The sequence below is a fragment of the Carlito syrichta genome, unplaced genomic scaffold (assembly GCF_000164805.1).
Source record: "Carlito syrichta isolate Samal-C Ts95f unplaced genomic scaffold, Tarsius_syrichta-2.0.1 Scaffold201341, whole genome shotgun sequence".
In the NCBI taxonomy this organism is placed as follows: Eukaryota; Metazoa; Chordata; class Mammalia; order Primates; family Tarsiidae; genus Carlito; species Carlito syrichta.
In genome coordinates, this window is record NW_007145437.1 from 226,112 (window position 1) to 242,095 (window position 15,984).

At 35.8% G+C, this 15,984-nt stretch overlaps 1 protein-coding gene across 1 annotated transcript in view; it reads left to right on the forward strand.

Annotated features, from left to right (window-relative positions):
* Positions 1-13,633, forward strand: part of NAF1 (nuclear assembly factor 1 ribonucleoprotein) — a 37,227-nt gene extending 23,594 nt beyond the window's left edge. The window contains exons 8-11 of the mRNA XM_021709380.1: positions 3,225-3,385; positions 7,858-7,909; positions 11,286-11,388; positions 12,472-13,633. Coding sequence (XP_021565055.1) covers positions 3,225-3,385; positions 7,858-7,909; positions 11,286-11,388; positions 12,472-12,947 — 792 coding nt within the window. The 3' untranslated portion in view covers positions 12,948-13,633. The remainder of the gene's footprint in view (positions 1-3,224; positions 3,386-7,857; positions 7,910-11,285; positions 11,389-12,471) is intronic.
* The last annotated feature ends 2,351 nt before the right edge of the window (positions 13,634-15,984 follow it).

Genomic DNA, 15,984 nt, shown 5'->3' on the forward strand with positions numbered 1-15,984 from the left:
AAGCTTGTGGCATTGAATGTGTCTGTGGAGAGGGGGAGGAGAATCAGCTCATTCTCCCTTTTGGAGTGTTGTCTGTGTACGTCTGGCCTGCTAGCTCAAGCAGGCCTTCCCCACCACTGGATCTCTGCCACAGAGCTTAAAGAATGCCTCAGCCTGCCTGTGCTGTGGACTGAGAATTCAGAGGATAGCGTGCACTCTCTTCTCTTGTCAGTCTTTTTTCCCCAACAGACCCTGTGCTATATCTGTACCATGTTGTGTTAGTGGTATTAACCTCTCTGTGTGATAGGAGTCCTTTGAGATCTTTTAGCAGAAAGACACTGTTTTTTTAGTAAGAAGCGGTGTATTAACAGCTAGAGCCAAGTGAATGAACACTTGGAAAGCCACCTCTCGAATGTCAGGGCATTTATAAAACACTAGTTGAATTACATTTTTATATGAGTATTTCTATAGAATGAATACTATTATTTAAACTATAAAGAAAGCTGCTTGCTTACCCCAAAGTAAATGTCTCAGATGCAACTATCCCAAATTCAGTTTCTTAACTCTCCTTGCGGTTGTTTACTTCCTTTGCTTTTGTCTTGAGTCAGGTAGTTTGGAAGTTATCAGATCCCCAGAGTTGGGTAGGATGATGGAATAGGGATGCAGGTGCCTCACGTGGAACTAAGGAGAAGTGACTGGTCTGTGCCTTGCTGCGTCTAAAGTTGCTTTTCACAGTGTAGCTCTCAGGTATTAGTCAACCTAAAAACTACACTTTGAGGCTGAGGGTTATTTTATAAATATTGCAAAATTATTCTTTTCTATAGCTCTGGATTAGCTAAATTGCTGACCTGAACACAGTCAAGTTTTACTGTAACTGTTTCAGGTAGGGCCATACATATCTGTTGGTGATGGTGCATGCCTCGTTCTCATCCCATGATGTAACTTCCTATTTGCTGCTGTCTGTGTCTGTGTTTTTATTTTACTTAAAACTTTATAATGGTTACAAGCTGTGGCTTGTAAACACATCAGATCCTAAGCATAGGCAACTTAAAAAGTGTACATTGGTTTTATCCAAGAATTTTAATATCACTTACACTTTAAGTTCAAACCAGACTCTGCATAAGCCTGAAGTTAGTAATAAATTTCGCCAGTGAAATTATTTTTTACACTTAGGACATGGAATTGTGCTATTTAGGAGACAAGTCCCTGGGAAACAGTTTTATGTAAGCAATGATTAGTTTACCTAGTATTAATGGATACAGAGGAAATGTTTTTCAATCTCTATCCAGACTTTAATAATTGGGTTTATCTGTATTAACCAAGGAAGTTAAAAATTTGTGAAGTTCTTTTTAAGACATTTTTTAAGTGAGATAGTAAGTCCTAAGTAAGAGATGTAGTGTAGGGCAATGAGAGTAGTGCTGTGGTCCTTGCCTCTGCCCTTTGCAGTTCTCTTTGTAGGAGGTCTACCTGTTTTTATCCAAACCTTTCAAAGATTTCTTGCTATTTTCCTAAATTATTTGTTTTTATTTTAAAAATTTAAAAAGCTTTGAATCTGTGATACTATTAGTGTTAATTTCAAATACATTGACATTTTAATTGTTTCTGGTGACACTACCTGTTTTTGGAGTATGTATAACCTTCAGAATGGTGGTGTCCCGATGGGTGAGCTGTTTATTAGTGGAAACCAATAAAAACTTAATGTTAAACTAAAGATCTTAAAATGAGAACAGTTACTATAAAAAAGCAGGAAATGTGGATGTGGTAAAGCAACCACTTTTAATGCAGTTGGTATAAATTAACCAAGCTATTTGGTATTTTACATCGAGAGTTTTAATAATTATTATACTTTCAGCTCCAATAATTCTCCCCCTTACCAATCAATTTTTAGGAAATCTAATGTATAGAGATTTACATATAAAGATGTCCCTGACTTTGGGAGGCTGAGGCCAAAGGATTGCCTGAGTCCAGGGGTTGGAGACCAGTCTTGGCAACTTGGCAAGACCTCATTTCCACAATAAATCAAAAAATTAGCTGGGCATGGTAGCACACACCTGTAGTTCCATCTACTTGGAAGGCTTAGGTAGAAGAATCATTTGAGCCCAGCAGGTCGAGGCTGCGATGGCCATGCGCATGCCACTGCATTCCAGCCTGGGCGCCAGAGTGAGACTCCAGCTCAAAAAGTCCTTCGTGGCATCATGTTTTGTATTGAACAACTTTGGAACTGCCTAAATGTCCTTTAATATAAAACAAGTTCAATAAATTGTTCTAGATCTGTAAAGGAGTATTTTATAATCATTAAAATTATACTTATGAAGAATATTTATACCTGGAAAAACTTAATGCAACTTCAGGTTTTAAAAGGAGGCAGCATTTAAAACTACATTATTGTCTCAAAAAACATATGAATAGAAAAATACTGGAAATCTATATTGACTTGTTCATCGTCTTGTTTCTATAATATACATATATTCATGATCTGAAACTTTTTTTCTGTGTCTACAACAAGAAAGGAGGAAATGTGTTTTTTAAAAATTAAAGTACTTATTTTAAGAAGAGTTTGAAACCAAGAGGTTTTCTCTTGTCATTTATAAAACATTTTCAGAAATTAAATAACATGTGTGGTTGTGCTAAAGCAGTTCTTTTACTTAAAAGGTTATAGCATCTTTTTTTTTTTTTTTTAGAAGTAAGTAACTTCAAGTTCACATCAACTGCTTTTTAAAATTAGAAAAAGTCATGGTTTAATTTTGCAAAAATCTTAACACTATTTGGAAACAACAAAAATGATTTAACACCTATTGAAGCCAGAAGGTTGCTTTTATGATTCTTGTTTTAAGTTTTCAAATGCATGCAGTATATTATTTCTCTAAAGTTACCAATTATAATGCTTTTCATTTGTATCTTACAACTTAAATGAGTCATAAATTTAAAAAATTCATACTGTGCATCTAGTTAGTACCACCAAAATGATTTGCATTTGGCAAGGAACACACTTGTTACTGTTATTTTAAATTCATAGAAAGGAAATCTGGAATGGATCAATGCATTTATAACCAATATAATATACAAAGCCTTAGCGTATATAGAAAAAAGACTTAAATATAAATACAAATCTAATTTTATTTTCTAACACTGACAAAATTACTTTATTTCAGCAATTATCAGTGGTATTTTTAAAAAGAAAATATTGCTAACTTTTCAAATAATTATTTTACATATTAAAAGAGACCTTTATGTTTCTTTTATAGATATTTGAGATATTTGGCCCTGTTGCACATCCATTTTATGTGTTACGGTTTAATTCATCAGATCACATTGAGAGTAAAGGCATTAAAATAAAGGAGACTATGTATTTTGCTCCATCAATGAAGGACTTCACCCAATATATATTCACAGAAACACTTAAACAGTAAGTACTTTATTGGCATGTTAGTTGTTCTTATCTAATGGTTATGTTTTAGGAGTAATTCTCAGTGATGGTAGTTCTCAGTTTCTTATATGGCATTTGTCTTGAAAACAGTTTAATTATATTCCTAATAACACCTCTGAAAGCTACAATTTGTTAGCAGATTAGCCAGTGGGAGCCCATTTGAGCTGTGTAAATTTTCTGAATTCTAGTTCATTGTTTTTTTCTACTCCTATACTTTCTTTTATATACATGCTACTTCATTATTAGTATTATCGTTTTTTATGCAACTTTTTTCAGTTTTAAATAAAATTCTTAAAATGATAATTTTCAAGAGAAAAAGAAAATGAGTACATCTCAGGGCATTGACTATAAATCCTAAATTTATAGAAGTGACAGCTAAAATGTATCCCTGAAAAATTGTGTAGAAAGCCACAGTATATAGGGTTGACCTAACTTACAAACCGCCGCTGTCAATTTTGTCTGTAAATATGCCAAATGATTCTTGTGGCATGTGACTAGGAATATTTCTGCATATTTGTGCTCCCAACTTGTTAATTGTGTATTTTTCCTTTGTTAGCTGTGTTGCCAGTTGTTAGCTGTAGAACTGTTTATATCAGTACTTGTTATTATAAATTATGTAATTTAAGCTGGGTGTGGTTTCTCTTGCCTTTAATCCCAGTACTGGGAGGCTGAGGTGGGAGGATTGCCTGAACATAGAAGCTGAAGTCCAGCCTAGGCAACATAACTAACTAGACCTATCTTTACAGAAAAAGAAAAAAATTAGCCGGGTGTGGTGTCAAGGACCCGTAGTCCTGGCTTCTCTGGAGGCTGAGGCCAAAGGATTGCCTGAGCACAGGAGGTTGAGGCTGCAGTGAACTGTGATTATACGACTGCAGTCCAATCTGGGTGACAGTGAAACCCTAACTCAAAAAATAAATACATAATATAATTTAATTTTTTTATATCAACAAGTGGCATGAGTTTCAACAAGTAGGAGAGATTTTTTTAATAAAAGTAAGTTGGGTGCTTTGGAAAGATGTAATAAATATGAGTCACTAAAAATATTTTCAAGTTAGGAGTGGAAGAAAAGACTGCCAAGCACTGGGAGAGAAGAAGGGGATCTTAAATCCAAAAAGACTTTGCACTTAGTTTGACACTTAAGTTTCTTTTAATTCTAGCCCTCCTTTTATTGGAATCTTGAAACATAGGTGATGCATTTTTATAGATACGGTTTTTGCAGGAAATACAGAGGAACTTCAGTCACTGAATAGCTCTGGTACTATGTCAAACGTGCCGATCCGAGTTTCATGGCATAAGAAGGTCACTATACCAACTTATATTAAACCAAGTCTCAAGTTGCGTAATTTCATTTATTATTTCAGAGATGAGAATTTTGGTCTTATTGATTAAACTTGTGTTTATAAGAATCCAAATAATTATCTGAAGGAACATTTGCCTAAGCTATTCTTCAGGCTGTGTAAGGTTAATTTTCCTAAATTAACCTTATGTATATGTATGTATATGTTTTTTTGGCACCCCGATATGATATCAAAGTTCTGAATCAAAAATTTAAACTTAGTGATTTTCATGTTAGCTACCACACTGACATCTGTACCTTGCTTTTAATGACATTAATTCCCGTGAGTCTCATATATTTTTGAGATCTAGTTCAAAACAATAAGTACATCTAGTTCTAATGCTTTTTAATTTTTGACAAGAAAGATTCATTTGAGTAGAGTTAAAGTCATAAAGGTTTTAACATATTTTAAAATGTTTTAGCATTTCATTCTGGTTTGAATATTGGGATACTGCTGTGGATATGCCAAATATTAAACTTATAACAAATCAAATATTTTGTGTAATTTTTTCTGAAGATGTTTATTAAATAGATTTTAAATAATAGGCACAGTCTTTGTTTTTGATTTATGATTCTCCTGAAAAGAAATGGGAATAAATCAAAAAATAGGGAAAATAGGCCCATCTTGCAGACGCCTCGCATGAAGAAGACTGTTTTATTCTAACTGCATGTTGGTGTGTGTCATGGGAACTTGGTGGAGTACTTGGCTTTTAGGGTGGAGAAGTTCAGCTTTCCAGCTTACTGGTCTCTAGAAAGACTGTTTTAGTCTTAACTTTCCATGTATTTACTTTCTTGTTAAAATTGCCTTTTGGATTGTTGTTTGATCTTTACTAAGAGATTTTGATTTTCTGTCATAGATGGCACTCTTTGGGGAACTTTTCCCACTTATGCCTGTAAGTCCAGACTAAGGGCTCTGCAGTCATGAGATATCATGTACTGGCTATGTTTAATGCACAGGTGTAAAATAGTTGAGGAAATGCTTTTTGTTTTTAAGTGATGGAAAAATGTTGATAATGCATCATATACAGAAGGTGCCCCAAAGAAGTATACACATTTTAAGAAAGGAAAAGACAGCCGGGCTCGGTGGCTCAGCCTGTAAACCCGTGCCTTTGGGAGGCTGAGATTAGTGGATTGCCTGAGCCCGCAGGTTCGAGATCCGCCTGGGCAGCGAGACCTCATCTCTACAATAAATCAAAATATCAACTGGGCGTGGTAGTGCATGCCTGTAATTCCAGCTACTTGGAAGGCTGAGGCAGAAGGATCGCCGGAGCCCAGCAGTTTGAAGCTGCGGTGGCCGGGAGCAGCCAATACACTCCAGTCTGGGCGACAGAGTGAGACTTCAACTCAAAAAAAAGGAAAAAGACTATTAAAACTAATACTCAATATATACTGATAACAAAAGATGAACACAAGTCATGTTTGACTTCTGCAGTTACAAGAGATGCTCAAAGTGGTTACTACAATCAGTATCCAGACACTTCTGATTTCAGCAAACCAAAAGTAATACATAGATAACATCTCTTAAAGTATGTATATGTTTTTTTGGCACCCCGATATGATATCAAAGTTTTGAATCAAAAATTTAAACTTAGTGATTTTCATGTTAGCTACCACACTGACATCTGTACCTTGCTTTTAATGACATTAATTCCCATGAGTCTCATATATTTTTGAGATCTAGTTCAAAACAATAAGTACATCTAGTTCTAATGCTTTTTAATTTTTTTTTTTTTTTTTTTTGGGTTGGAGTCTCACTCTGTTGCCAGACTGGAGTGCAGTGGCCGCTCCTGGCCACCGCAGCCTCGACCTGCTGGGCTCCAGCGATCCTTCTGCCTCAGCCTTCCAAGTAGCCGAAATTACAGGCACACGCTACCTACCACACCCGGCTAATATTTGATTTATTGTAGAGATGAGGTCTCGCCTGCCCAGGCAGGTCTCGAACCCGCAGGCTCAGACAATCCACTTACCTCAGCCTCCCAAAGGCGTAGGATTACAGGCTGAGCCACTGAGCCCGGCCGCTTTTTAGATATTTTAACATAATTGAATAACAAGATATCTGACACTATGAAGTTAATACAACTAAAAAGATACCATTATAAGTAGGCTTTGGAGCTGGGCTTGGTGGCTCAGCCTGTAATCTTGCGCCTTTGGGAGGCTGAGGTGAGCAGATTGCCTAAGCCCGCGGGTTTGAGACCCGCCTGGGCAACTTGGCGAGACCTCATCTCTACAATAAACCAAAAATTAGCCAGACGTGATAGCACGTGCCTGTAGTTCCAGCTACTTGGAAGGCTGAGGCGGAAGGATCGCCAGAGCCCAGCAGGTCAAGGCTGTGGTGACTGGGAGCATGCCACTGCACTCCAGTCTGGGCAAAAGAGTGAGACTCCAACTCAAAAAAAAAAAAAAAAGTGGACTTTAAGAAATCATAATCATACTCATAATGTATATATATATACTTTTTTTGGCCGTAGAGTATAAAATTTTCCACCAGAAGTAATTAATTTTCACATAAAGTTGTCAGGACACTGACATCCAAGTCTTAAAGATTCTGCTTCTCCTCGTCAAACTAGTTAGTGTTTACTTCATCTTCTTTGTTCTGAAACTCACTGTTGAAACAAGCTTTGGTTACTCATGGAGGATTCATATTCCTCAGGTAAATTGAGGGAAAACGAATTCATGTATCTGCACTAACAAACTTGTAAAATCTTCAAGAAGAGAATGCCTCATTTGTTTTTGTGACTTTTACAGCTGGAACAGTTTCTAAATAGTTGGTGTGGAATAATCATTTGTTTAATGGAGTTTTATGAAAACTTTGGGTATCATGAAAGTATAAATCAAAAGAACTGCCAAACCACTTCCTTTTGCATGCCACAGCCTTGGCTCCTCATTCCAATTCCCTAATCCTAATATTTATATGTATTCAACTTTTGTGTGTTTCTTATGAGCTTACCACATCTTTTGAAATAAGGCAAAGGACACTTAAGTGGTCATTAATTTTTTGTTATTTTGTTGTATATTGCAAAATTAAAGGTTGAGTGCATGTCTTCTACTTTGTTTTCCTCTGGTTAAGTTGTAAGCATTTTTTAACAGAATCTTAATACTTGCCTTTTTTCCCCAGGGATAGGGGATCAGATGCATCATGGAAGAATGATCAGGAACCACCACCAGATGTAAGTATGTCTTTTTATACCATATTTTAGTAAGTAGGGGTGGGACTCTTAATCTTATGAATCCATTATTGACCTTAAGGAAGTTGCTAATACTGCTCAGCTGTCATCTTTCCTTCCCTGTCCTATTCCCTGTATTCCCTCATGCTCCTAGATGACTGTTTTATTCTTTTCAATGAAAGTTTCTGTTTGATCATTTTAGGATAAGAAAATTTGGGGTTACATTTAGTTACATTTTAATGATTACTTAGATACCAGCTTATCATATACCTTGTTATTCATTAATATCTGGTAAAGGCAGGATGTCATTTTAAAAAATTTTATTCGATTTAATCACCATATGGGACAGGAAGGCACTTATTATAGTAATTTTAATAATAAGCTACCCTTCTTTTAGAGGTGCAAAATCTTTGGAAACTACTTAATACTCCATTTTTTTAATAGTATACTTTTCTTCCTAAAAAGAGATCTTTTCATTTTCTTTTTGTATTCATGTTGGCATGAGAGTAGTTTTATGCCAAAAGTGGCTTGATAATCTAGTCTTTCTAAAAAGTAGAATAAATTTAGGAATAATATATAAATGAATGAAATAAATAGTAGGATTATTTGTTTAACTTTTCATGAAGATGTTTAAGTAGATTTTGTTTTTTCTAAGTTATTAAAATACATTAATTGCAGTTATGATATTCATTTCTTGAAAATAGTATGAATTTATAACATGTAGCGATATTATATGTGAGAATTTTAGAAATGTGCACAGCAGTTCTAATTAACTTTTTTCAGCATTATAGATATGCAGATTCATTTTTGGTTATTTCAGGTAATACTGAAGATCATGGTGTATGTTAGTTTCTAATTTTGTTAAGGTGTGAATCAGATTTTTGCCCCCTCAGAGGGTTTTATACATGTATGAGTCACCCAACAAGTGATCCTTAGCTTAGGCTCCACACTGAAATGAGATTGATTATGTTTTCTAATTAATGTTGTGTATTCATGTGATTCTTATTAAGGTGCTGAATAATCGCTTAATGTTCTCAGTTATGTTTAGTGCTTATTACTGAAATTATATGTTTTAAAAGTGTTTGGAGATTTCATAAAGATCTTGCAACATACTTGTGAAATTCAGGTTTTCTAATGTATATTTGTGGTTTCAGGCCTAAGCATTGAAGTTCCTACTTATGGAAATATTAATTGTTTATAAAGTTGGTTTGATTAGGTTAATTACAAAATTAAATTTTGAATGCTTCATAGTGTTTGCTTTTTCCAGGTAGCTGACTGGATCATGAAGTATGTTGAGATTTAATTTTGTAATATTTATTGAAGAATTCTGTAGTCTTGAGTTATTGCCTGATGTTGATCATAGATTAAATTTGGAATTTGTGGGGTTTAAACTAAAAAAAAAAAAAAACTATGAGAAAACGAAGCGGTTGGGCGTGATGGCTCAAGCCTATAATCCCAGCACTTTGGGAGGCCGAGGCGAGTGGATTGGTTGAGCCCATGGGTTCGATATCCACCTGGGAAACTTGGTGAGACCTTGTCTCCACAATAAATCAAAAATTAGCCAGGCGTGGTAACGTGTACCTACAGTTCCAGCTATTTGGAAGGCTGAGGCAGGAAGATCACTGGAGCCCAGCAGGTCGAGGCTGCGGTGGCTGGGAGCATGCCACTGCATTCCAGTCTGGGCAACAGAGTGAGACTCCAACTCAAAAAAAAAAAAAAAAAAAAAGATAATCTTATCTTTTTATCTTTATATTCATTTGTAAGGTACCAACCTGTACTTTATAGTTAAACAAATGTGATTTTTTTTTTTATTTTATAAGGTGATAGCAAAGTACTACCATGGTAATCTCTCTAAAACAAACTATTCCCAGTTAAAATCCTTCAATTCCTCTCTCCTGCTTTGATGTCCAGTTATTTTAAATGGCACACAATAAGATTCTTTATTAACTTTTCCAGTTTCATCTCTTCTGATTTTGCTGTGTAAGAAACTTTCACTGTCTTTTTCCTGTATGTATTGTGGTCTTTCATGCCTCTACACTTAGTCTCACTTCTTGAAAACTTCCTTTTCCTTTTTTTCACATTTAACTTATCATTAGACATTTATCTTCATTGTCCATGTGAAGAATTCTTTCTTTCCCTTTTTTCTTGTTATCTAGTACCATACTTCTATAGCACTAAGTCGTGGTACTTGCTTATTGATTGTATTATTGTTTTTATGTTTTCTTTTTCAAACAAAGGAATGTCTTCCATCTGATCTCAGTGTTTTTTAGAGTCTGGCAAATATCAGATTTAACCTGAATTTTAAAATTTTGACACATTAAGATTAGTAATAGAAAATTATACATTTTGAAAGTACTAAAATTAGTTTATGTTTTCCAGTTTGATTATAGATTCTGAGTATATGTACTCTTGGTTCATGGAGGACTTGATCTAGAATATATTTCAGCAGTGCCATACTGAAAACTCCATATGAAGACTTTCATATGCATTTTATTTATTTTTTTGTTTGTTTAAATGTGAACTCGTGCATGCATAATGAATCTGCTTTCATATATTTTTATATGAAACATAATATCTATTAACTGGTGTATGGTAGAATAATAAAATGCCTGCATTGTAAAATTGTGGTAGTCATTTATACCTTGTAAATCTTGTTTGTTTTGTGTGTATGTGTTTTTTTTGGTGGGCTATAACAATGAATCCTATTTCTTAGTTGCATAAAGATTTGATCACTTATAATTATAGATATTCATCTCTTAAATATTGAGCTGTGCATGTATCTGCTTGTAAAAGCCTATTCCTATGGTCCTATCTGAATAGCATCCCCATGATTTTCTATACTCTTACTTAATATTTGTATTTACTTACAGCCCTTAAGTATAATACTAAAGAGTTAGTACTGTAAACCTGTAAAGGATGAAACCTGTAAAGTGTTTAGACTAGTGCCTGGCATATAATTGGTATGTGTATGTTTGAATGAATGAATCATAGAACATTGTTTTCTATTTTTATATTGGATCTGATGATGTATGTAATTTGCTAAGTCCTAACTACTGTTTCCTTTAGCAGCTGGCACTGTGATAAAGCTTAAGTTCAAGCTGGAAGTCAGACTTCTAGCCAGGGATACCCATATCTGAAAGTTGTTATGGGTGGCATTTTAAAGTTACATATTTGAAATTTTCTAGGAATTACAAACAAGAAAACTTGAGTATTCATTTTAATTACTACCCTATGCTAATCAAAAAATACTTTATTTTTCTACCATGTCAAGTATATTCAGATATAGAAAATATTAAGTATCAAAAAGACAACTTTTTTGGAGGATCAGTTCTATTAAATTGGCTAATCTCTATAATATAAATTTACTTTTCTTTACAAGGCCTTGGATTTCAGTGATGATGAAAAAGAAAAAGAAGCCAAACAGAGAAAAAAAACTCAGATTCAAGGCCGGAAAAAACTCAAATCTGAATTTAATGAGCCAGGTAAGTGAATTGTAATAAATATTGTAATTCTTTCTCTTCATTTACATCTATATAAGTTCATCAATAATATAAAACTGGAGGAAATATCTGGGATCTTTCTGTTTACCTCCTGGCATCCTGCTAGCTTCAGGGGCATTACACAGCATTGGATATGATGGGAGAGAGTCACAGGAATATTGAGTGGTAGTTTTATGAGCTTAAGGATGTCAAAATGGCTTCTAAGGTAACACAAACTGAGCCTTGCTAGAGTCATTTGTGCCTGTCAGCACTTTTTCTCAAGAAACTTCTTTGCTCCCATTTTTAGAATTTTATGATGTAGTACTTAATTAACAGTATTTTGTTTTTTAGCATGCTTTTTCCTTGCCTTTTTAAAAAATTAAACTTTTTTTTTGAGATAACTGTAGATCCATATACAGTTGTAAGAAATAATAGGAGAGATACTGTTCCAGTTTCCCCCAGTCATAACATCTTGCAAAACTATGTTGTACAGTTTCTCTGCCGAGATAATGACATTTACACATTCAGGATACACAACACTTCTATCACCAGAGATCACCTGTACACAAATACTTATGGCAGTTTTCCTCCTAACAGTCCCAAAATGGAAGCAACCCATATGTCTTTCAGTGGATGAATGGCTAAGCAACCTGTGGGAGAAACAGTGTTGCTTCTGGTCAAGGTGATAGTTCAAGTTCTGTGAGTGATCTCTGCTGTTGTGCCCTGATGTCCTTGTGCCCTGGGTAGTTCATTGCTGCCTGTCAAGTACAGAAGTGCAGGTTCCCTCTCAGCCTTGGAGAGTGTGGGCAGGGATAGTGCCACAGATTTTTCTGTGGTGTTTGGCTGGAGTAGAGTGATTGTTGTCTAGACGCTTTCTTGTCTAGCTAGGTCCTCTTTCCTAATTTTTGGGCTTCAAGCTCCCTTTTCAATTCATTTAAAATCAACATTTTATGCTTTCTACTTTTTCAACTGCCATAAGATATACTAGAAATTAAAGAAAAGGCATTATTGAAATTTCAAACAGTTCCTTTTGAATATAGTAAACTTACTACATTTTTGATTTTTTGCTTTTTTCCCTACTCAAAGGTGAAGAGTTTGGTGAAGTACATCAGAATTGGAATGCTTGTACCTCTGCTTCAGAGCATTCAAAAGGATATCGCAACAGAGAATTTACACGAGGATTTTCCAGGGGTAGATACCCTCGGGCTAGCCATGGCAGGCCTCTGCCTCAGCAGTTTTATAACTCAGAACATGTGGTGTCTCAGCAGACATCGGGATTTCCACCTCAAAGACAAGATAATTCTGTTATGCCACAATACCCCTTTCCTCCTCCAATGTTTGAAATGCATAATTTTTCACTCCCTCCACCACCCCCACCCCCACCCCCACCCCCACCACCACCACCTGCACCTGTAAACATGGGCTGGGCTGCACCCAACATGGCACCTCATCTACTACTTAACTTGCCATACCCCCTCCCCCCACCGCCGCCCCCTCCTCCCCTGCCTCCCCCACCCTCTTCTGGAGATAGTAATTCTTCTCATTATGGACCTTACTATTAGGTCAGTTTATGCATTTCCAGAGAAATGTGGACTTTTCATATTATATTTTTTTCATAAGAAAGTGATTATTGAGCTAGATTTTTAAAAACACTGTAAAATACTAAATGATTTCTTTAGTTGTATGTTAATATATATATCCAGTTATATAATATTCAATTAAAACTTTGACTCTATACTTTCCTCCACCCCATTAAGGAATGTATATAGAAACAGATATAGAGCAAATTTCATCATAGGATAAAATATACTAAATTCATTTATTTTCTTGTATAATCTGAAAATAAGAGTTGAAGTCCTGTTGAGTCTTTAAAATAAAATATTTTTGTAAATGTATGCTTTGAAAGTCAATTTTGGTTATAAAAACCTCACCAGTAAATTTAAGTGACCCTATTTTTTTCTTTAAGCAGGTGAGGGGTATAGAGGAGGAGATTCTTATATGGTGGCAGAAGCTCTGACTATAACTAAAGTAAATATTTATTAACTATGCACAGGCAGTCTTGCATTATCATTGCAGATTTCCATTGTTTGGGCACTACTCAGAAAGCTTTATTGTTTAACCACTGAAAAAGGACTTGAAGATTATTCAAAGTAAGATGTATTGAGAAGTTATGTCTTCCATATCTGTTTTTCAGATGTTCACATGTCTGGTTAGCAACTAGATACAATAAATAAAGCTACTGAATGAATGATTTTAGAGTTTTCAATTAAATGAATAGTGACTGTTACTTCACATCATGAAGTGTCAATGTAAGGGAAATTGCAGAGTTTTAGAATTACAAGAGGTCTTCAAGATAATTATAAACTAGTTGTCATTTAATAAATGAGGAGCCTTACTGTGGGTTCCAAAGAGGCTGAGTCATTTAAACAAAGTCACTCAACTGGTGAGCTGGCGAAGAGTTGGACCTAGCTCTCTGTATTTTCAGATGAATACTTTCCACTGAGTAGGTGCTTTCCAATCTTTCATTATTTGACACTTCTAGAAAATAATGTTTGTATGACACATAGAAGTCATCTGGAGTCCACTTAGCACACGCGCATGGACGTTGGTTGCACTGAGCCCCTTTGACTTCCCCGTGGGTTGAAGAGACTCTTTGTAGTATTCTTAGTATACAAATTGAGAGACTTTGCACTATTTGTCTTTGCAACTTCTCTTGAAGAGGTGTCCTCACAGGTTATGGCACAGTCTTTTTCTGGTTAGTAGAATATTGTAACAGTTAATATGAGAGAATAACTAAAAGCACTAAAAGAAAAACCCAAAACCTTTTTTTACAGGAATGGGAGGAGTAAGATATTATGGTAAGTCATCAAGCTATTGTAATCACCATAAAATTTAAACATCTTTCCATTTCTGTGCCTCAGGTACAGACATACCTCAAAGATGCTATGGATTCCAATCCAGACCACAATAGGGCAAATGTAAAAAAGAGAGTCATATGCATTTCTTGGTTTCTCAGTGTATATTATGTTTATACTATAAGCAGTTAATGTGTGCATATCTTTTTTTTTTTTTTTGAGTTGGAGTTTCACTCTGTCGCCCAGATTGGAGTACAGTGGCCACTCCCGGCCACCGCAGCCTCGACCTGCTGGGCTCCGGCGATCCTTCCGCCTCAGCCTTCCAAGTAGCCGGAATTACAGGCATGCACTACCACGCCCAGCTGATTTTTTGATTTATTGTAGAGATGAGGTCTTGCTGCCCAGGCGGGTCTCAAACCCGTGGGCTCAGGCACTGTATATCTTAATTTTAAAATACTTTACTGCTAAAAAAAAATCATCTGTGCCTTCAGTGAGCAGTAATCTTTTTCTGCTGAATAGTCTTGCCTGGGTGCTGATAGCTGCTGACTGATCAGGTAGTATTGCTGAAGGTGGGAGTGGCAAGACAACAATGAATTTTGCCACATTGACACTTTTGCAAAAGATTTCTCTGTAGCACGCGATGCTGTTTTTACTATTTACCAATAATAGAACTTCTTTCAAAATTGGAATCAATTCTGTCAAACTCTGCCACTGCTTTAGCAACTAAGTTTATGTAATATTCTAAATCCTTTGTTGTCATTTCATCAGTTCCCACCATCTTCACCAGGAGTAGATTTCATCTCAAGAAACCACTTTGCTCATCCATAAGAAACAACCCCTCATTTGTTCAAGTTTTACTATGAGATTGCAGCAATTCAGTTACATCTTCAGGCTCCACTTCTAATTCTAGTTCTCCTATTTTCACCACATCTGCAGTTACTTCCTCCACTGAAGTCTTGAACCCCTCAAAATCATCCAAACTCTTGTTAACATTTTGAACTCCCATGAATAATAAATGTTCTTAATTGTATCTAGAATGGTGAATGCTTTCTCAAAGATTTTCAGTTTACTTTGCCCAGATCCGTCAGATGAATTACTATCTATGTTAGCTATAGCCTTGTGAAGTAATTTGGTTCTCTCTCTCTCTTTTTTTTTTTTTGAGTTGGAGTCTCATTCTCACCCAGGCTGGAGTGCAGTGGCATACTCACGGCCACCCACAGTGTCAACCTACTGGACTGAGGCAATCCTTCTGCCTCAGCCTTCCAAGTAGCCAGAACTACAGGCGCTCGCTACCATGCCTAGCTGATTTTTGATTTATTGGAGAGACAGGTCTTACTAAGTTGCCTGACTTGGTCCAGAACCTGTGGGCTCAGGCAATCTACCTGTATTGGCCTCCCAAAGTGCGGGGACTACAGGCTGAGCCACCGAGCCTGGCCTAATTTGGTTCTTAAAAAGACTGGAAAGTTGAAAGTACTTCTTGATCCATGGGCTTTCAAATGGATATTGTGTTAATAGGCATGAAACAACATTAATTTTCTGCATGATAGCTTTTGGTTGACCGTGCACATTATCAATGAGCAGTAATGTTTTGAAAGGAATCTTCTTTTCTGAGCTGTAGGTCTCAACAGTTGGCATAAAATATTCAGTGGACCAAGCTGTAAACAGATATGCTATCATCCAGGCTTTGTTGTTCCATTTGCAGAGCACAGGCAATAGAGTTAGCATAATTCTTAAAGCCCTGAAA